Here is a 23,568-nt window from a genome sequence, read left to right as displayed (position 1 = left end):
ATAAATGAATAGATGAACAGACCTGCAGGCTATCTAATAGGAAGTGAAATTAGGTGGTACATGGCTGTTTCATTCAAATGTTTAGGATAAATGACATTGTATCCAGAAGAACTTAGCAGGAGCACAAGTTCATGGTAGTTCCCTTCATATTCCAAACAGCTCTAAAATTATCTAAAATTTTGTTAAAGTAACTAGAGATTATTACAATAACTTTTTTGTTGCTTTTTACTTATCATCGTCATGATTTCACTGCTGACTGAGAGGAGCAAATTGGCACATCAATAAAAAAAAAATATTTCAATGCAACTAATATTAATGTGAATGCATGATTAATTTATGAGATAATCACATAATTAATGTGATCAATAATCATTAGACATGCTAATTAAGTGTTATAAAAAAAAAGTTCATTTCTATATGGCATAAGTTTTACAGCTAAGCTGAAGAAATGAGCCATCCCATATCTCACTATTTCCTTAAAGACATTCCATCATTTATTCTTTCAATGGTGGTGCAGTTTAGTGTAAGAGTCCAAAATCTCCCACTGCATTTCACCAGGTTTAAATTTAGGTTTTTAGGTTTAGGTTTTTAGGTTTTTTTTTTTTAAGTTAGTTTCCAAATTTACAGTTTAAAAATAATCTCTGGACTACTCAGATGTTAGAATGTCAACATGAGCTTGCAGTAATCTGCAGCTGCAACTGCTGCAGTGGTTGTAGCTGGTAAGATGAACATGTAACGCCACATCCATTTTGCCCACATTTTGTTTGTTTGTTTCAGTATTCCTTCTTTACTTTTTGAAGATTGTTAATTAATTGGCCTGTTGATGAGTTTAAACATCAGTGTTTCTCTGTGAGAGTACACAGAAAGATCATGGTTTAGCAATCTTTTCCCTGCACTCTGCAATACCAAACAAAAGGCAAAGACAGTTTGAGGCCAAGAGGCCCTGACATAATAAGGAAGAGAAAAAAAAATCCCCATTTAAAAACTTCAGCCTGGTGTGTGTGTATATGTATGTATGTGTATATGTATATATATATATATATATATATATATATATATATATATATATATATATATATATATATATATATATATATATATATACACATATATATATATATATGTGTGTATACATATGTGTGTATATGTATGTGTATGTATGCGTGTGTATGTGTGTGTATATGTATGTGTATGTATGCGTGTGTATGTGTGTGTATATGTATGTGTGTGTATGTATGTGTGTATATGCATATATCTGTAGGTTGTTTTTTTCTTTTTGTTTTTGGGTTATTTTTCGGGGGGGTTTTTTTCTCTCCCTTTCCTCTCCCTTTATCTCTTTCACTTTTCTTATGAGGTGTTTTTTGTCCTTTCTCTTTCTGTCTTTCGTCTGTCCTCTCTGGTCCAGCAGTACAAACTCTACAATTCAAACAACAATACAAAATAAATATAGAAATAAAATAAAAATTCAGAAAGTCAAGGGGATCATTATATCTATAAAGTTTCCCTTGGCAGAGAAAATTTGCTCAGCAGAACACAGCATCCAGACCATCATTCTGCTTGCCTAAATGCTGGACAAGACAAAAAAAAACCAAAAAAAAAAAAACTTCAGCCTGCATAATCTGTTGTTCAGCAGAACAATTTGGTGTCTGTATATTTGCATGGTGTAAGTGGTGTTTTAATTCATGATGGTTCTTCTTCCCTACTATCTCTGCTCTCCATCCTTCTGTTCTTCCTTTTCATTCACCCCCTCCCCCACCATCTCTTTTCCTTCTGTCAGAGATCATAGTAGGACATTCAGCTTTATGTAGAACTTCTTTCATCTTTTTTTTTTTACCTTCCACTCCTGTAAGAAACATTAGGAAACTTGCTCTCAGCAACGTCTTTGGTTGCCTCTCTTCCTTCTGCCTTCCACTTCTTAGTCCAATACTCGGCTGAAGGTTTTTTGAAGGTCTTAGAAGTGTCCAGGTTTGGCAGACTTGTTGTTTCAGCTGCCTGCTGTATTTTTTTGGCTCAATGCTAAAGGCAAATGTCAAATTCATTTCAATTCAATTCAACTTTATTTATATAGCGTCAAATCACGGCAATGCCATCTCAAGACGCTTTACAGACAGAGGGGAAAACATAATGAAGGCCAATTCATAATAGCCTGTATAAGGAAACCAACAGATTGAGTTGAGTCCAACTCAATCTCCCATCCTGAGCAAGCACACTGGCAACAGTGGGAAGGAAAAAACTCCCAGGAAGGAACAGGAAGGAAACCTCCGGCAGAACCCGGCTCAGGACAGGCAGCCATCTGCCTCTGCTGTGTGGGGGGAATCTTATAATTCATCATTATTAACTTATTGAGATGATGATGAGACATAATTGGTTATAGATCTAGTATTATGAACCTGCAAACACAAAATCTTGACCATTCTTATATCAAAGCCCATATTACTTCCAACCCAGATACTAAAAAGAAATTTTGTTAATTCCATGTTTTATGCAGATACTTTCAGATTTAAATGTACAAGTATACTTTATTAATACTTTGTTTTTAATCCTTATTAATCCAACCTTAAAGTATATCATTTCTACTGTCTCAACCATTGTAGTAGAATAGAATAGAATAGAATAGAATAGAATAGAATAGAATAGAATAGAATAATACAGTACATTGGCATCAGATTTGTTCCTTATGGTATATACATGTACTGTTAGGCTGAAAAGCTGTATCATGACTGTTTAATGCTACAGAAAGTCCAGCTGCTACCATTTTCCTTCCTTTACATGTTTTAGCTGATTTTATGAATGAACCAAAGCCTGCCAGTTAGTTTTACTAAATATAACACCCTGGTTGGGGGAAAAAATCACAGTTTTAGGCTAAATGCTAGCCTAATTGTCCATGTGAAATAAGGCTTGTACACTCCTTGTTCAAGTATTTTTTTTTAAAAAGTTTCTTAATTACATAGTAAACATTCATAATAAATGAAATATTTATTTCCAGGCAACAATCTTCCAGAAGATTGGAGTCCCTCTTCCTTTAAAACAAAAAAGAAAAAAATGCTGATTTTGTTTAATAGATACCTGATGTCACTGCAGTCTAATAAAAGATTTCTAACAGGTTTTCAATTCCGTTTTCATCAGCTATAAAGATTACATATTTTTAATATTCAATTTAAAATTTTCCTTTGAGCGTTTTTATAGCTCACCTCATTTTATTGTTTTTTATCAGCCATTTGACATGAAGATAGCCAAACTTCTCAGACAATATTAGTACCCTCCCTCTTTGGGTCAGCAGTGGCAAACTTGCAGCAGGTATAAGGCTTTATTCATGCATGCACACACACACACACACACACACACACACACTCACACACACTCACACACACACACAAACACACGCATGCACGCTTCTTTCTTCTGTCAGTGGTGCCTGCCTTTGTTTGATCCTTGGAAGGTTTATCTCCTTAACCTAAATGTCAACACATACTGTTGACAGACTTGGTTGCCTCCAATAATCCATTGACTGACTACTTCTAAAGACCTGAGGGTCAGCAGGTAACAGCAGTTTGACCTGGGGCACAAAAGAAAGTCAAACGGACACAAGATACACAGAGGGATTACAGAATTAGAAAGGTACACATGAAATAAGGTAAGCCCTCCGAAAGCAAGTAACATTGTGTTATCACCACACTAAACTTTATTTTATTTATTTTTTGTTTTTGGTTTCAAATAATATTCTTTTTTGTCATGAATAGCTTGAAGCCACAAATAATTATTACAGAGTAATAATATTAGAAGCTAGTTAGTGAGTATTTGGGAAATCAGACTCAAACGTTTCCCTCAGCTGAAGGTGGACATTGAAAATGAGCTGAAAGCATTGCTAATATGCATTTATGGGTTTGCTATACGGGTAATTCCAAACACATGAAGATGAGTAAATTGGAAATTGGTGACTGTGACTGTTTACATTGGATACCAGAAGACCTTTGCTGGTCTCTTTCATCTTTCCCTTGTGATTTGTTTACATTAGCCAACGCAGCCACCTTCTTTGTTTTGTTTCATAAGTTGCTGCTCTATACTCGTGATCCGGCTGTATTTTTAGAACAAATGAATGTTTAGATAATATTTTCAATAGAGAAAGCAGCACTAGATAGAGGAGAAAATGTGTACATCTGGAAGCGTGCGTGTCTGCTGGTGCATGTGGATGGGTGATTTCCTGTTATGAGTAGCCATGTTTGATGATTATAATTTTAGGATTTCAGTTTGTTATTTAACAAATTCAGTGCTATTGTGATTGCCCAGTCTTACATGGATACATGCATTCATTCACAAAGTGCACACCAAAATGCAATGTGTGTGTATGTACTGGTTTGCTTTGAGTTAGCTGGCCAAAAAAAGTCCAAAACCATCACCTTTCTCTGCTAACCAAGGCTTTTACCCTTAATTTTCTGTGCTTTGGTAGAAAATACCGGAACACTAAGAGAGTTCTTGTTAACCAAACCAAACTACTAAAATCTTATTAATAGATACTTCTGTTAATTTCAGATGTGGACTAAGTTCTTTCATTCATTCATTCATTTTCCGAACCGCTTATTCCAATTCAGGGTCGCGGGGAAGCTGGAGCCTATCCCAGCCGGCTTTGGGCGACAGGCAGGGTACACCCTGGACAGCTCGCCAGTCCATCGCAGGGCGGACTAAGTTCTTAACATAATTAAATTGTACAACTTACAATTCCATGGCGTGTATGTCATAAATACCAAAGATTCAGCCCATATACGTTGGCCGCATGATTGCACCAGCAGGAAGGAGCAAGAGACTCAGTCCAGTCGCTTTATCGGTGCATTATTTAATCCCAGGTGCCTCTTGCAAAGGTTTATCAAGTATTGCATGATGAATGAGGTGGGTGTTTGTGAGGAACCTGGTCTCTTTATCAGTGCCTCTTTGCAGAAATCTTATCTACTAAACATCCACTAACTGCAGTCCAGAAACTAGATCTCTGAGTGAATGAGCAGCTCTGAAACATGCAATGTGGACTCCTCAGGAAATAAATGCATAGTGTGTAATGCCATTACATAAACAAACAATCTGCAACAACTTCTGTAAGAAATGGTTAACTTGACCTTTCTTTCCACCAAGCATAAATCTTACTCTGAGTTGGAAAATGCTTAGTTTGTGTTTGGGACTGGTGTGTTGCCAGATTAGAAGTTGTTTTGTTTTTTTTTTGTTTTGTTTTTAAATCAACAAAAGAAGAAAAAAAAAAAACTTTTTTCATCACTTTTTTTATATTCCTGAATGTAAACCAATAAAGCTTCTGAAAGTATAACATGGTATTAGTGACTGAATCTTGAAATGAAAGTAAAGTTAAATACATCAGTAGTAAGAAGGAGAGTTAAACTGTTGTTGGCTTACATTTATGTATGCACCGCTATTCCTAAACTTCTCAAACTTACTGACGTTTTAAACTCCTATATATGATTCAATATTTTGAGTATGTTATCTGTAACATATTGTGCAGTGAAACTTTATGCCCATGGAGCTGCTTTCCTGTCCATCAAGCAGGAGGATTACAAAAAAGTGGATACAGATGGACACTTTTGCAACTAAATAATAGCTGCAAAAGCTGGGTACAAGTAGTACAGCTTGAAGTTTGATGAGACCGATTGTTTTATTACTGTGATTTCAAAAAAGTTTGGAAAATTCACTAGCTTTACAAAGCCAGTAAATATTTTTTTTTCCAATTTGAATGGATTCCCCTCAATATATACTACCCTTTCAAATAAAAAAATAAAAAAAACCAAAACAAACAAACAAAAAGTAACAGCCAATCTTCTTAGAGAAATGAGAAAATTAAAAAACAAAACGAAGAGAAAATGCTTTAAAGCTGAGCAAATATGGAGAAAGAATAAATTAAATACTAACACTCAAATATTTCAAGACTAGTTGTTAACCTGTCAAACAAGCTCAACATGACTATATGGCCAAGATATTACAAAATTATCAAAAATCCTCAAATGTTTTCTTTTGCAACTGGCCATCTTATCTCTCACAGTGTTTCAAACCACTTAAGCTGCAATGCCTTTGCTGACATCTTCATGTGAAAAATCGGCAGCATCAGACCTAATCTTCCCGGCCTACCTATGATCCTAAGATCAACTCTTTTATAAATGTGAGAAAATAAGCTGGCGACATTTGCCCTGGTTGATGCTGAGAGGCTTTCAAAAGTTGTTGCTTCTCTTAGATCAGCAAGCTGCCTTTTAGTCCTAATTCCTACAATTTTTTTTTTTTAAAATCACATTACAATTTGTTTTCTGCAAAATCTTCTCACTTTAGTTAATTCTTCTCATCAGATAGGAATCTCCTCTCTGCACCTAAAACAGCTGCCTTGGCCCGATCAGAAGAGGAATTATTTGGCTTTCTTTTCACTGAACAGCTATGGGCCAACATCAAACTGACCATTTCTAAGCAAAATATTTTGAAAAATATTTATCTGGATTCCGCTCCAGCCACGGTACAAAGACTGCATTAGTTAGGATAGTCAATGGCCTTAGAGCCAACATGGATCAAAACAAAGCCTCACTCGTAGTTCTACACCTTACGGCACCCTTTCATACTGTGGATTTCCACATTTTTTTAGATAGGATCCAAAAGCATGTTGACCTTAGCTGTTTGCTTTTAATATGTTTGAAATCATGTCTTTTTAACAGAAAATTTTTAATAAATATCAAGAATAGGAAATCTAAAAACTACTAAATATGTTGTGGCGTTCAACAGGGCTTTTATTTAGGCCCAAAAACATTTAAATCTTTATATGTTGTTAATTGGATTTTAAAACTTAAATAGTGGATGGCAACAAAGTTTGCCAAGTTCAACCAGGACAAAATGGGGGTTTTAGTCATTGGGAATGAAGCACAGAGAGAAAAACTGTCAATAGGTGGTAATAACTTCCCCCTTTACAGTAAAAAATCTGGATATGATATGATATGAATCCAATTGTGTTTTTCAGCGGAATATTAGAAATATAACTTCTATTGATTTTTATTATCTTATGGGTATCATAGTTTCTCTGTCAGGCCAGTGCAGAGACACTGATTGATGCTTTTATTTTATCTCGTGTTGATTATTGTAACACCCTCCTTTCTGTTCTTCATAAGAAAATCATTGCACATCTAGATCTCTTGCAGAACTCGGCTGCTAGAGTCCTGACCGGGATCAGGAGGAGAGAACATATTACTCTGATTTTAGATTCCTGTTAGTTTTAGAACATTTTAAGGTTCTCTTGCTGGTTTCTAAGGTCTCTATTCTGAACATTTATCAGTACTGCTTGTACATTATGAGCCTGGTAGAACCCACAGGTCTTCGAGTTGTGGCTTCTAAACTATACCCAGAGTAAGAACCAAAACCTTTGATGAGAAGGCTTTTAGTCACTATGGTCTGTGTTCATGGAACAGCCTTCCTGAACACCGTACAGCACTTTGAGCTACACAAGGTGTGAAAAGTGGTTTATAAATAAAGATGGATGGATGGATGGATGGATGGACGGATGTATTTGTTATATCACTTCACACTATAAAAAATAATATTCTAACAGGGGAGCTGCAGAGCAAAGAAGTGTAATCCTATGGAAAACATAAATTATGCAGAAAAGCAAAGTCGTGCGTATGACATGGTGAAAAAGTTGCACTATTTCTTGCTAATACAAAGTGTTTTTAATTCACAAAAAATGTATTCATAGAATAAATGTGACGTCATTCATTGGTTTGCAGACTTCTGTTTTGAAACTTTGAGTCAGCTTTTGAACATCCCGTGTTTAAAACCAGTCACGTGAAGAACAGTGGTTCTTCAGAACTTCTGCATTAGCTGAAATGACTTCTTGATTTAAATTTCTAACTCTTAACATCCTCTGATACATCTTCACAGTACACGATACATTATCCTGGTTGATTTGGCATTACCTTCAAAAACTCTGACTTAGAGTCAAATAAGCAAAACTTTAATCTCAGTGCATGTGAGCAGATTACTTTATACAGCCTGCAATGTTGTTCTTCCTGTCAGTGACTTTGTTTGTGTCTGTGTGCCAATCAGATAACATCTATCTTGAAAGTATAACATGATTAGTCCAAAGTTTGAGTTGTGCCTTTGACAAAGCTTTGCATGTCATCTAATCTGACTTTTACCGTCAAAAAGCAAACGGTTACATCAACAAATGCACCTCTCATACCAATGGATCTCTGCAACTCTTCTTTTTTATGCTCTAACTTCCAGGTTTTTCGTGTTCCTTTAACTCTACTTTCCCTCTGTGTTACTTACCTTTAACCACATCACCCCTCTTCTCTATATGGGTTAATGATTCCACTGAAGCTATCTTGCCAGAGGTCTTATCAGCCTCTGTGTCATTTTATAACCCAACTTGCATTATTTATTTTATAACCTAACCTGCAGCCCCTGTTCTCCCCCACCGTTTCCCCTGTCCCTGCTTGCCAATTCCCTTGTCATTCTCTGACTCCACCCAACTCTGTCTGCAAGCAACCTAGTTTCAACCAATCCCATATCAACGTTAAGGGTGATTGTCCTGTGCACTATGGCAGCAGTGAGGTTGATCTAATGGTTAGGGAATTACAGGGAAGGAGCATTTTATTTCTCATTGTATAAGATTTTGTGATATTGGTAACTGATTGTAAAGATTATTTATTTCTAAAGCAAAACTATGTATTTCTGAAGAAAGAAAAATGAAGTAAGGCTGCATGTCAATGTGAAAGCAGAACTGCTTAGGATGTAGTGGGACATACTGTATACACACATGAAAACTTTGTGTAATATCTGAACCAAATGTCTGTGCACACTGAATGCACAAATATAGTGGTAATAGCCAGTGGTGTAGTCCAGAGTATTCGGAGTATACCCACTTCTAAACCCCCCTGATGCTGCTTTCACAATGACAAACATCCCTACACATGTACCTACGTCGCCCAGCAGCTCAGATAAGGTTACCAGTATGCTACACTGGGGCAGTTAGCCGTCAGCTGCGTTAACTTCAGCCTGAACATAGACATAATACAGATATAAATGTCTATGAACCTGTTTCTCTCCAGTCTGTGTCCCAGTACTGGTTTAGTTATCCCATAACTTTTCCTCTTTGAAACTGAAGAGCAGAAATGATGTGACGATGACCAGATATACTGATGGATTTATGTAGAGTAGTACATGTCACTGTTTCTGATACTGCGCTTTCTGGGCTATTTTTATTGTGGTTTTTTTTTTTTTTTTTAATAAAGGGTAAAAAATTTAAAGTATACCCACTTCTTGAGGGACCACTACACCACTGGTAATAATCTTCTTGTGATGTGAGCACATTAATCTCTTTACATTTTCAGAATGAACAGACTTGAGGATTAAAAAAACAAGTCACTTGACTTCCAGAGTCAGGCATTATATTGATGGGTGTCTTCAACTCAGCAGCAAGTTTGATCTGACAGTCCAGTGTCTGAACAAAAGAAATAAATTATCCAAATCCCCCCCCCCCCCATATTGGATTAAGTTAAGAATGCCCCGTAGCTACTGGATTACCTACAGAAATGAAGTTTTAGGTCACTGTGAATGTGTGTTTAAACATGTTTTTCAACAGTTATGTTCTGGTTTTTGGCCTGCTTTCCAAAGAGTTTTTCAGCCAAGAAAGTTTAAATGAATAGGCTACTCCTGATAATGTGCCCACTTCTGAGAATTACATATATATTATAATGTAATTGATAGAATTATAATAATAAAAAAACAAAACAAAAAAACAAAACATAAAAAGAAAGTGGGCATTTTATTATTATCATTACTATTATTATGGAGATTTAAAAAGGAAACAAAAGTTTGAATTCAGATCTTAGTCTTTGTGTGTGTGTGTGCGTGCGTGTGTGTGTGTGTGTGTGCGTGTGTGTCGGGGGGGGAAGGGGGGCGTTCACTGTGACCCTTCATGTGTGTCTTTTCCGTGCCCCCCCCCCCCCCCCCCCCCCCCCCCCATGCTTGACCGCACTAAAAAGGATTCGCTTTGCTACGTGAATTTGTAGATTAATGGCAGCATAATTATTCGCATGTCTTTTTGTATGTATTTTTAAAGAGTGGAAATAGCCTGAATCTTACGTCAAAGCACTAATTGATCCCTGCACAGCCAATTACTGATAAAAATTCAGAAGCAAAGGTATAATTTATTGCATAAGGGTGTGCTTTGATCCGAACATAAAGGTCGTTTTCAGCCTAAGGCCGACACTCCTCGCATTTTCTCAAAAACTGCACAAACAACTCGTAGAGTTCAAACTTCAGATTGTTTTATTTTCTGAACAGCGTCCTTAACTTGTTTCAGAAAGAAAGAAAGATAAAAAAAATTTGAACTTCAATATTCAGTAAAATTACTTTAAATTGTATAACATCATTGTGAAAATGAGTAGTTACACGGTTGATCAAGCAGCAGCAGACATATAAAGATAATGGAACTGAAATAAATTCAAACTTATTCTGACAGAAGCGCGTGAACTCGCGTGCATTTGTGCATGTGTGCGCTCCAGTTTCACGCTTCCAGTCCACATACCTTTGCGCCTTTCCTCTGTAGGCTACTCGTTGCGCTCATGAGGAGTCTGCTCTCATATGCAGTTGCATCACTTCTCTTGATTTTCCTTGTTCTCTCCCCCCTCTGCTTTTAAAGTCCGTCATTAACGGGATTAAACAGCTGAGATTGTGGAGAGATAGAACTGGAGGGTTTACGGCGATGTGTCCCGGTCTCTTCGCCTGATTGGACCGAAGAGATATGATGTCACCAAACCGCGTGTGCCCGGGATTGGTGAGAGCGGAGTAAACAAAGCCGCGAGGAGGAGGAGGACAGGTCTCCACATCTCTAGACAGTCTGACCGACACATCGAATTCGACTTTTACGCACAGGGGAGGGCTACCCCGGCGGCGCGTGCTTGTATACTAAAGGTTGAAAGTTACTCTGACAGTCTCACGCTAATTGGTGACGCGCTGTAAAGACTTTTGGAAAAGATAAAAGGAAACTTACCGCGGTCTTTCCGGGCGTTGCGCAGTTTTCTCATTTAGCTTAATGCTTCTCCATATCAACACGCAACATGCTCTTTATTAACTAACTATAAAAAGGAATGTTCGTCTCTAGTTTGCGTCTTTTCTGATTTTTTTTTTCTTTTTTCTGCTTAAATACAAATATTCTATCAGGAAAGTTTAACACGAACAGGAACATCGGCCATGCTGCCGGGCGTTTAGAGAAAGTGTAAATCGCTAAATCAGTCTCCATCCTCACAGCATGGTCCGTAATCGGAAGACAGAAAGAGGCAGAAAGTGAGAAAAAGACAGCGAGAGAAGATCTTTGGGACTCTTCAAGGAGCGTTTGTGCGAACGTGTGCCTCTGACATCCAGGTGGCCCGCCGAGCGGTGCGCAGTCTCCAGCTCAGGCCGGCGGTGCTGACATGCTGCCCAAAGTCGAGACTGAATCCTTGGGACTCACTCGATCGTATGGGGAACAGGGGCACATGCCAAGAAACATGCAAGGTAAGCACCGTCCTACCTCTGAATGTCTACGGATGGTTATTAAGATGAATAAATTGGTGAGTTAACGCATCTCAGCGGGATGAATTTACCAAAGCGCACTCGCGAAAACTTTCACACGAGCTTGTTGCCGTTACCTCTCGGACAGGTGGACAAGCAACGGGCGACTGTCCACTAAGGCTAATAATGACAAATAATGAAGATCAAGGTCTACGATGAATCTTCTAAAAGCTTTAAGTTGTTACTGAAATATTTTAACCGTGACTTTTAGTTGTACGATCACCAAATGGGGACCGCTCCAAATGTTTAACAACTTAGATTTAGGTCAAACTTTGGGACTGATATGTGGATTTGATCCGTGATGGCAAAAAACAATTTAATTGTCAGTAGACAGCTGTCATCGAACTCAGTGTGCTGCAGCCTCGTTGCGTAATAAGAGAGAGAACAGAGTTGAGGTTATTTCATTTGTTTGTTTAAAAATGGAAAGAAAACGACCTATGCAATTAAAACTAAGCTGAAATCAACATGCACACACACACCACCATGTCGTCAACTGAAAAGTTCCTATAAATTCTTCCATAACACAAGTTGAAAAAGAAAAAAAACTCTGAAAAAAGTTAAGATTTATTATTCTTAAAATATTTAAAACACGTAGGCCTTCCAAAACATTCTTGAATGTATTAACGATATGTCATAACATTGTCAAGGTGTTAAAAAATACAAATATATAAATTGTTCCGTGTGTGTTGTTTACCAGTACTAAATATAATCACAAAAATATCAAACCATAACTTTAAAAAAAAAAAAAAAAAAAAAAAAAAGTAATTATACTCTCATTATTACAAAGTCGCTTGTTGGTAAATTACTTCATATTTATTTCCTTCTCATAAACTATGATGATTGTGTCAAAATATATATGGTTCTTCGGAAGTAAGGCTGTGGTTTTAAAAGTGTGCCTTGACCGGGTAAACTTTAAGACACCCCTTCAGTTTGCTATCTTTTTTTTTTTTTTTTTTTTTTTTTTTTTTTTTTAAATTCAAGTTTTTCAGTTTGGACACTATTATTCAAAATTTTCTTCCGGTATACATTAACAAGCTTTGCAATTTCTGTTTCTTGATCTTCCTGCAAAGTAGACGACACGTGCAGCATGTGAACACTTAAAGAGCGCCTATTCCCAGCATGTCACTGCAATATAACCGGGCAATCAAGTAGCCTGATCTTGGTTTATGAGACGTTGATAACATAAACTCACTCACGGCAAGGAGTGGTTTGTAAGAGAATCCGTTATCTGCTTTACAGACAGTTACAGACAGTAAAAACAAACAGAAAAAAAAAACCAAGGTAGCTTTTGCCGACAATCTTTCTTTTCTCCTGGGCAGTTCTCACGTCTTTTGGAGACTCTGGGGGAGTAGAAACACGGTCGTAACCGAAGTGTTTCTACATCTTCTCCACCTGAACAGACTTTGTTTCCACACCTGCGTGTGTCAGTGAAGCCACGCCGCAGGAGGTGTCCATCTCAATTTGATTCACACCAAAACGGCGTTTTCAAGCTTGTGTTTTACCCAAAAAAAAATGTGCATCCTGTTGTTCACATAAGTACGAAATGTTTAGTGGTAACAAATAGTTTTAAGCCTGGTAAAAATGTCATAAAGCGTGAATTACAAATTATTTCTGGATGGATGTTTGGTCACGTCTCCACTTGAAGATACGTTTTTTTTTCTTTTAAACAAATGCCTCATTCACCTTATGACAACCACTTTTGTCTCTATATTTATTTTCTTTATCTAAATGTGTTCTCATCAGCAGCAGTCGTGACAACACACAACATAAGTATTTATTATTTTATGCGCTTCAAAGCAAAACAAACAAAAAAAAAATGTGGGGTTTAAATTTATTCTGGCAACAGATTGTGAGCGTGGTGACACTTGTTGCTTTACATAGAATATTAATCTCCGATCCCAGCAAGGCAACGCGTTAATAAACTAGAAAGCAGTTCTAGTTAAAGGGACTATTTTAGCGGGCGAGAGGATTTTTAAAGTCAGAGCAGAAATATGTGTAAAGGCCATGAAAAGCGTCTAGCTGACAAAATATTTCCACTTTTACAGCCACATCCACCGAGCTTTTCCTGTTTGATCCAGGTTGCTTTTTTATGATTAGCACCATAAATGCTTTTGTAACTGCTGTAAACGTCAGCTTGACTGTTTGCTTTGCGCTGTCACACGCCGTCTTACTTTGAAGAATTTCTACATTTCAAAGCGCTGCGTTTTCAGGCCTGCATTGTGCGATTCGTTTTAAACCCAAAACCTAAAGATGGAAATAAGCCAAATTATGAAACAAATGTCTATTACAGTCATTTAAATATCATCTGCCGTTTCTTTATGTTTGCATTTCCTTTGAGAATCACGCAACTTTTTTAAAAATCAAAATCAAGTTTTATATCCCACTGAAAACTTTTAAAATAGACTAAAATACAACATGAAATGAGACTGCATATTATCACTAAATATAAACTAACCTAAATGTATTGGCCCTTGGCGTTATGCGTGATTATTTCAGAAGGCAACACATGTTGGTTTTGGATGTTTTTTCTGCTCGCCTACAGAGATATAAGAGCTTTTCTGTATGTCTTCATTTGTCTGTGGGCGGTAACATTTTCTTATCCAATCCACAAGTCTAATATCTCCCCATTTCCCCCAGCGATTTCACGACTTAGACGCATGCATATTTATGAGGCTGACTTTCATGAGCCTTTTTTTTTTTTTTTTAAATATATATTTTTGGCTCTTGTCTGCAGCGAGTGTGGAAGAGAGGGCAGCAACTGGGAGAAATGGTTGGGTCCTTTCTACTCGCTCCAAAATCGACTACTCATTCTTCTCAAATGAAACCTTTAGAAGCGAAGAGAACTTTCAAAAATCATCTGTAGTTGCGATGCGGGGTCCCCCACCGCTTCGCTTTGATGGATGAGAGCGGGCTTGTGGGAAAGAGATCGTTCTGCGCTGAAATACACTTCTCTGTGTGTGCGTGTGTGTGTGTGTGTGCGTGTCCGTGTGTCCTCCGCAGCACCCCAGTTAAAAATGATGGACTACTCCTATGACGAAGATCTGGACGAGATGTGTCCCGTGTGTGGAGACAAGGTTTCAGGATATCACTACGGACTCTTGACCTGTGAAAGTTGCAAGGTTGGTGCGCTCATTGTTAAAAAAAAAAAAAAAAGAAGAAAAGGCTAATGCACTATTACATATAATTATATCTCAAATAAGAATAAAGAAATAAAATGTTCGAGTTTTTTTCTCAGCTATTTTGTAATTTGTTTTTATGTGTAACAAAGCTGCTCAGTTGTGTTATTAGTATATTAGTATTATTAGTTATTGCCACTTTGTATTATTTCTGTTTAGAGATGAAGCATGGCTGAAGTTAACACACTTTCTGTTGCCTTTTGTATTAGTTTTTTTTTTTTTTTTTTTTTTTTTTTGCCGATCTTTAAAATTGCATTTTGTACAAGCTTATACTTTTCTCATTTAGTCTGCAAGGCATTCAGGCGGGTATCTTTTTCCAGACTGACTTGCAACAAGTGTAGCAGCAGAGCAAAACTTCATTAACATTACGTGGAAAAGGCAGAAGGGTCAAATATTCAGTGTAACAAATATCTTTCAATGTGTGTCGATGACAAGTGTGGGATGATTAAAAAAAAAAAAAATAGAGTTCAAAATGCAAGGATTTTCTGCAGTTTTTGCAACAACCAGCCGGGGGAAGGTGGGGGGGGGGGGGGGGGGGGGGGGTTGTAACTCCTGAGGCAAAGTACACACTAGTTTCTGTTTGTACAAGCTTGTTTCCTGCTGTCTAAAATTTTCAACACAAGTTTGTTATGAGCTGATTTGCACTGCTGCAGGTTGATGATGAGATGACAGCAAAGCAAGCACCACACTTTAATTTCAACTCCATCGACAACTTTTTTTTGTCCCCTCTGCCTCTTGTATTGAGCACATAGATAATAAGCTCATTTGCAAGATCTTTTGGAGTTTTTTTTTTTCCTCCTGTCCAGTAAAGCTGTCAGTGCAAAATTAGGCGAAGACAAATGTCTCCGTGTTAACACTATTCAGTGTAAAATTGCAGCTGAGTATTGATGCTGCAGCACACATTTCTTGCCTATGTGGTCATTATTCAAAGCAGATGTTATAGATTTTATCCCATATTTTGACCTTGAGATGCTGAGCATTTGCTTGAAGGGAGACGTCAGTGGCATCTCTGCTGCTTCTCAGCTTCAGAACAGACGTTGGAGAGCCAATCCACACATTTCCCAGCTGAGTTGAAACATTCTGCTGTTGTGCATGCATGTGTGTGTGTGTGTGAAAGAAAGCATGCAGGATATAGCTGAAGAGGTGTTTTATAAAATGCATCTCCTTGTTAAAACTTTAATTAAATTGATAATTACCTGAAGCTTGCCATTGATTATTCCTAAAATCTATCAGTTTCTGTAATCATCAGGCTTTTGACATGTTACATGTTTATTTCAGCATTAAATATATGCTCCTAGTCAGGCTGTGCACTGCCTTTATTTTCGTAGTAGTTTCTTTTAATTGTGGAGATACTCTTAACAAGTTTTCTGTCAGTACCCTCCTTTATTTCAATTTGCTCTTCACCTTATCACTCCTACTTGCACACTTTTAACCCTGCAAAACACAGCTGGGATTAAGACACTCCTTATCACAAGCAGATCTTTTTCAAGCTGTGCTTCAGCGGGAAAAGATCAGGAACACACAGATTTCCACACATGAAGAAAGTCAGCACAAATCACATTTTCAGTTTAAATGTATACATACACGCATATCACCCTTCATTTAAACCCTTAGAAGTGTTAGTTTATACGCAACAACTCACATAAAGTAGGCGTGTTAGCACATCATACCCTGTTGGAGGAAGAGCATGAAGCTTGGCTGGAAGGTCCAAATATACTGGCAGGGTATTCAAGCTATTAGTAAGAACTCAAAGGTCAGAGTGATAGAGTGAGCAGAGGGCATATTAAAACATGTGCTTTCTGCCGAAGTTAACTGAAAAATAAGCTCAGATCACTTGGATTGTGCCTGTGCTTTTTGTCCAAATGTCAGACAGCTCACAGGGATAAAAAGGGATGAAGTGGTAATATAAATAACAATTTTGTCTTAAAGTCAATATTTATAAGCAGTAAAAAAAAAAAAAAAAAAATCCTATTTGATGCTTTTCTGCATCGAAGTGCTGCATTTTATGGGTAAGGGGGACCGAAATATTCCTGTCAGGCTAAGATGGACATTATTTGTTTGTGCTTGCAGTGTTGTAACAGATGACCTCTATTGGCTATTTATTTAAATTTATTCGTACAGTAGTCTTAGTATGAACTGCAATTAAAAAACACTGATCAGTAAAATGTTGCTAATCTGCTGTTTGGTTTGGAAATTTATCGCAAATATTGTCTGCTAAATGGAAAGATATGCCATAAACTTCTGGTTGAAAGCATGTTTTATTACACCGTAGAGTCAATATCCTAAAAAAGAATTCCTCCCCCCCCCCCCCCCCCCCCCCCCCCGCCTTCGATATTTTTTTTTTTTCTTTTTTTTTTTGGAGGGATCTGATCGGGCAGTGCAGATTGTCAATTAAATTTGTGTTTGGTGAGATATTGACAGCAGTGCTCCCCTTTTTTTTTATTTTATTTTAAAGACGAGGTTTACAGATTCTCCTCCTAGGTTATGGATCTAGAATACGTTAATATCGTCTTCCCTCCGTTTGATTTTCACTGCTGCTGTTGATAATAAATTCCATGTTGCAGGTATGAATCTCTGTAATCCCGGAACTGTGAATTATGGATATAATTTATTGGATTTTTCAGACTCAAGTGCCCATATTTTTCAATAATTAAGTGGACTTTTGAAACGATGCTTACCCTGTAATTCCTATAGTGAAGACAGAATATTGAAAGCAGGAAGTAAATGAGATTTATACCCTTTCTGAAGAAAAACTTTTTAAAATGAGAAATGTAACAAAACTGAGGAAATGGGAGCTTTCTTTTTTGTTCTTTTGCTTTTAGACTGAAAAAACTGAAACAATGTTGTGTTGCTTGGATTTAAAGCAATTATCAGACTGAACTAAATAAGTAAAATATACCAAATGCTAAGTGTTGTTTCAAAATGAACTTTTTAGGAATATTGACATTTATTTCCTGTGTGAGAAATGTATCTTTGTACTCTGCTTTATATTCTGTGTCTTCTTGTGTCTGTAGTGTCACATCAGTTGTAGATTTCAAAACTTCACAGTGTGTGTGTGTGTATCCATTAAGCCTGTCCCTCTCCATCTGTCTGTGAGTGTGAATGGGCCAATTACCTTCGCATTGCAGGGGTCAAGCGGGTTGACGTCTTAATTGGTTCTCTCCGCAGGGCTTCTTCAAGCGCACCGTCCAGAACAACAAGCGTTACACATGTATAGAGAACCAGAGCTGCCAGATTGACAAGACCCAGAGAAAGCGCTGCCCGTACTGTCGCTTCCAAAAGTGCCTCACCGTCGGCATGAAGCTGGAAGGTATCCCTTCTTTTCTTTGACTTCATTTTCTTTGCCGATGTTTGGCTTCTGTAATTCGATTTGTTTCCAGCTTAAACATGAGGTTATGGTGAGTCATATCAAATTAAATTTATGTGGTAAAGGTGCACGGGAGTGTCTGTGGATAATAAGTAGTGGTTAAAAGTCTGGGATTCTTCATAATAGATAAAATAGGATGCAGCTGTTACCATAAGATGAGAGGCACTACACATCCAAACCAGCAGGCGTTTTAATCCTCTGCTCATTGTGATTTCAGTGTTTTGCTCTAACAGAGCTGATGCTTAGTTTTGGTGGTCTTGTATTTGTACAGTAACCAGTGGGGCAAGTCTTCAAAGCCTTTTTCTTAAACAGAAATGGAGATATGACTAATAAATCTATTACAGTGGACGTGTGTGTCAGTAAACTCACATATTACAGAGATCAGTGAACAACTTTACATACCTGCTTCCATTAAATGATCATAGTAATATGTGTAAAATCTGGTAAATATCTCCCTGAAGTGTAGCAGCAATGGCTGGAAGTGGAAAAGCAGATACGAGTAGTGTCAGAGGTAATGTTATTCCATTCATTTTCAACTGAGCAGAGTCATAGCATATTAACTGCATTTTTGGAAACTGAAAAGTCAGAATATTCTTCTAGAGTTAATTTGTGCATCGCTTCCTCCAGCATTGAAATATCCACCATTTGAGAAAGGTTAATCTGCGCTCTGACAGAATGATTGTAGAGGAAGAAAGAGGAAGATTATGTTTATTTAAACATTTAACAGTGATTCTGTCAGTGATATCCACCCTTGTAAGTATATACCAAAAACCTTGTGAAATGAAACTTTTCACTTCAACCAATGTCATGAAATCCAGCGTTAATTATTGGTAGTTAGGGTAAGGTCAGAAGGAGGTGGGGTATCAGGCAGTTCCTGTCACTTAATCTTGCCAGACAAAGTCATAGATAAAATATTAGAGTTGGCGGCAGGGAGAGAATGGTAATGATAATGCTTTTGGCTGGCCGTTTGGAGGCCTCTTTGTTTAACTTGAGCGCAGTTCAGAAATTTATTTAAATGTGGTTATTTAGAAGTGAAAGTATAGTGGGCGGAAACATTCTGCGGCTGTTCGGAGATCATATTTGAAATGATGAAAAAAATATGCTCGTAAGACTGTTTCAGTCTTAAATCCCTCCTTAAGAGCTGAATGAAAAGTCAGTAAGGTCATCTTTTATACGAACCACAAGGATTTAAAAGCAACAGATAAGCATTTAAAAATTTATATTTTGAATGATCAAGATAAAATCATTTGTCTCTGAATTTAAATATGGCTCAAAGATATGTAGCTATTTGTAGTTTAAATTAAATTTTTAAAAAAATGACCTTCCTCTGAATATGATCACACTGAACTGAGAAAATTTCTGAAAAGGAAATGAGATCCTGGGAGGATAAAAGACAAGCTTTCTGAATTCCTTCTGGAGGCATGTCCCTTTACCTGCCATGCACGGTTTAATTAATTGCTGTTAATTGTGAATGGCTGCTGGGCAGAATGTCCCGGCCTGTCATTTCCAAGCTGACACAGGCAGGGAGGGGGTGGTGGTGGTGTTTGATTTGTTTTGCCGGTGGTAACTTTCCGCTCGGGGGCAAGACGGGCCCTGAGGCGCTCTGTCAGGTGCCAGAAGCTCTGGTTGGTGACTCCTGCCACAACCGGTAAAGACCTCCCACATGGAAAGGCTGACACCCTTCACAAAACACACAGACACACAACCAGAGCTATGTACACACATACAGTTTTACCTGGTAAGCTCATGCATATATTCATGAGAAGCCCCCCCACCCCCCCCCAAAAAAAACAAAACATTTAGATGGCCACATGCAGGAGGAAGGATCACTGATTTCAGCTGTAGAAAATATTTAGGCTTTTGTTCCTTTTTACTGTCATTGTTTCCGTGCATCGGTTGCTCGCAGCAACGTGTCATTTTCCGACATCAAGTTGAAACAAATCACAAAGAAAACTTAAGAGTCTAAATTAAATTTTTGCTGTATTGCTGTGTGTGTTTACTTTTTGACTGGTGTTGTTTAAAGCCTCTAATGTTGACAGAGAGGTGAGACAGCATGCTCAGTTTACAGTTTACTGTTTGCGAATGAAGACTGAAGAGGTGCGTTTATGTCTTCCTGTTGGTAACAGGTTTAAATGAAATTTATTTGACAGAAAAAGCTGGCCGAGTATGCCATTTTTAAACTCTAAAAATTATTTTAGATTTCCTGTTGCTTTAAAGAGAGGTGGGCCGTTTTGCTACGGTTTTGGTGAAAAAAGAAAAGAAGGAAAACACTGGCAGCCACACATACGTTTAACCACTCGAACACACGCTGCAAATGCCTGCCTCTTGGTATGCTGTGAGGCTCTCCTGCCAGCATTGTCTCATTGAGAAAACAAGATTTGATCCATTAGAACATCACTCGCTGAAGCCGATGAAGCGTGGCGTATCTGAATAGCTCCCACTGGCATGATTTTCTTTTTTGCTTGCTAATAGTTGTCTTGTATCATATGCTTCACTGAGCTGCCTAATAGTTCCTCTACTTGTACATCATGTTGACGGCAGAGCACAACAGCGGTGCTTGCAGTGCTGTTGGTTGGGATACATTTTGGAAGTTACATCATGTTTGAAAGAGAGACACTGAGAAATAAAGAAAAAAATAAAAAAGTATGCTAATTGTGTATAGCAGTGATAAAATGCTGATCTGTTCCTGCATGGTTTTGAGCCACCGAGATGAGGGTCACATTTCAAACCAGTCAGGAGAGTACTGCTTCCAAAAAACGTCTTCCCATTTTAAGCTGTTTTTTTCTTATGAACAGTTGATCCACTATTAAATGTTAATTGATTGATTATTACAAATGCAAACCCTCTGAAGAGCCACTTAGTAGAAATTAGCACCACCAGCTGAGTGTTTGTATATTCCCCTCTGCATCTCTCTTCCACTCCCTCCACTTTTTATTTCCTCCCTGTCTCCATCTTTCTTGCTCTGATTTGTCTTCCATCAGCCTCCCAGTACCAGCGGTGGAAGCCAGAGAGCTGTCCCATTACTTATGCATAGGTATCATAGGTATTCATGTGTGCGCATAGGATAGGGCACATCCAGAGCACGGGCCGGGGCCCCGACATGACAAACAGGGTGTCAGCAAGGCTCCGCGGGACCCATTAATATGCCGGTAGCCGACAGGGATCCTCACCTACGTACGCTTAATATTCCTGTATATTAAACAACCATAAATCAGAGGACATAAGTACCGAGGGTTGTGTATGCGTGTGTGTGTGCTTGTCTGTGTGTGAGAGAGAGACAGAGAGACATGCAGGTGTGCTGGGAAGCTGCGTGCTATGAAAATGCACTGTGCATGTACTTGTCTTTGTTTGTACAAGTTGAAGACGGGGCAAAGATCATGTATGGGTAATAGGAACACATTTTTTGTTTGGTCACTTTGGGAATTAATGGATGTTGCGGCCCACGTTTGTGCATCTGTGTAGATCTCAGACATATTTCATTGTGCGAAACACCATCAGTTGATTTAGCTCAAAAGTCACTGAAAAGCTATTGAAAAGCTTTTCATTATTTTACTTTTTTAGTTCATAGCTGACCTAATTCCTTTTTAAACCTTGCCTGTTTTCTCCAATGAGTTCCTGTGATTATTGCTCATTAATTTTGTCTTGTTTTTCTTAAAGTTTGAATATCAGAAAATGGCTCTTATCATCTTGACTTAAAACTTGTAACAGTATGTCTGCAAACGTTTGATTAAAGGATAATAATTTTTATTTGACTGCATTTCAGTCTATTTTTGCAGGGAATTTTAAAATATTCACAAGTAACATTTTTAACCCTTTTAAGTTACACGCTCATATGACTGAGTTCTCACCATGAGTGCAGTCTTTGTAGCATCCAATCAATTAATGTCTCTCCAACTTATTCAACACATACACATTTATCCTTATCCCTTACACTGACATACAGCGTCTTCTTTCCCCTCCCCCTCCCACCATCCATATTAATCCCTGTTACACGAATGCAAATCACCTTGTTTAATTAGAGACAAAAAATGTGTGAGTGTGTGTACGTGATAGCAAGATCTACACCCCCTAATTCTAGTATTCATGATGTGCTGTGGGTCCCTGGGTCCGAAGCAGGCAAGAAAGGCAGTCGGGGCCTAATTTTGTTTTCCCAGTAGGGCCAACTATTAGTTTCTCAGCTCATTAATTACGCTGTTGTGGAGAATCATTAATAGTTAAAGTTGCCTTACAATAATGTATAATGGATACATTTTGACGGCGCTCCTGATTTCTTCTTTTTTCCTTTTGATGTGTGATCAATTTTTTAACGGTCATGATAATCCTTTTGCCTGAGTGAGTGGACACACCATCAAGATGACCTCAAACATGCTGGAAAATGATTGTGAGTGTGAGTGAAATCACTGTTTATATTACACACCATTTAAGCCACGAGGGGCTCTTGAAGGTGGCGGAGTGTCTGGCATGCTCCCATCTCTCTGATGCAGAGAGGTGTGTGATCTTTTCCATGTTAGCCACTTTGTGCTTTTGTGTATATATAAATATATATACATATATATATATATATATATATATATATATATATATATATATATATATATATATATATATATATATATATATGTATATATATATATATATATATATATATATATATATATATATATATATATATATATATATATATACATATATATATATATATGTGTGTGTGTGTGTGTGTGTGTGTGCGTGCGTGTGCGTGTGTGTGACTGAGAGAGAATGCGGGTTGCGGGTGTGTGTCTATGCCCTCTTGGCTGTACTTGCTCAGATCAGTGACATGCACTTTTTGTGACGGAGGTCATTAAAATCCCTCCCAAGGCAGATTGGCATGTGCATGAGTGTGTGTTAGAGCGTCTGTCCATCTTACACCTTCCCCACAACCATGCCGTATCCACACCCCCTCTTCAGTTTTTCTCTTCTGCTCTTTCATTCATCTACCAAGAAATCCTGAGCTGGAGTGGATCCAAGATGACAAATCTTATCTGACTGTTGAGTATGTATGAACGGGTCAAATGTATGTGCACGCATTAGCATACTCAACCCATGTTATTTGTGTTTTGTTATAATGAATAAGACCCTGCCAAATTCCGTAGAATATAAGTCTAATGCTCTGGTATATTGGAATTAGTAATAAAATTTTCTGGTGTTTAAGTCCCAGACGTCCGTTAGGTCTTTGCACGCTGGGCTCTGCAAGCCTTGTCAGAATAAGAGGTAATTAAGTATGAATAATTAACACCAGTGCCCCCCAACTGAGAGACAGCAGAGCAGCTGCCCCATGGCAGCAGTCGGCCAGATCACACATGGTCCATATTGCAGTCCACTATGAGCCCAGTTCGTTCATTAGAAATACCCACGGCCCAGACTTGTTGTGATCCTCACCACAGGATCCAGCACTGACGGGGGCGG

The 23,568-nt window shown here is 37.9% G+C and overlaps 1 protein-coding gene across 1 annotated transcript in view; it reads left to right on the top strand.

Annotated features, from left to right (window-relative positions):
• Positions 1-11,426: 11,426 nt before the first annotated feature.
• The window catches only part of nr5a2 (nuclear receptor subfamily 5, group A, member 2), a 67,615-nt gene continuing 55,473 nt past the window's right edge, over positions 11,427-23,568 (top strand). The window contains exons 1-3 of the mRNA XM_079245244.1: positions 11,427-11,523; positions 14,581-14,699; positions 17,925-18,066. Coding sequence (XP_079101370.1) covers positions 11,442-11,523; positions 14,581-14,699; positions 17,925-18,066 — 343 coding nt within the window. The 5' untranslated portion in view covers positions 11,427-11,441. The remainder of the gene's footprint in view (positions 11,524-14,580; positions 14,700-17,924; positions 18,067-23,568) is intronic.

This window comes from Telmatherina bonti (genome assembly GCF_933228915.1).
Source record: "Telmatherina bonti genome assembly, chromosome: 8".
In the NCBI taxonomy this organism is placed as follows: domain Eukaryota; kingdom Metazoa; phylum Chordata; class Actinopteri; order Atheriniformes; family Telmatherinidae; genus Telmatherina; species Telmatherina bonti.
The sequence above is the reverse complement of the archived record's forward strand: the minus strand, read 5'-3'. Positions and strand labels throughout refer to the sequence as shown.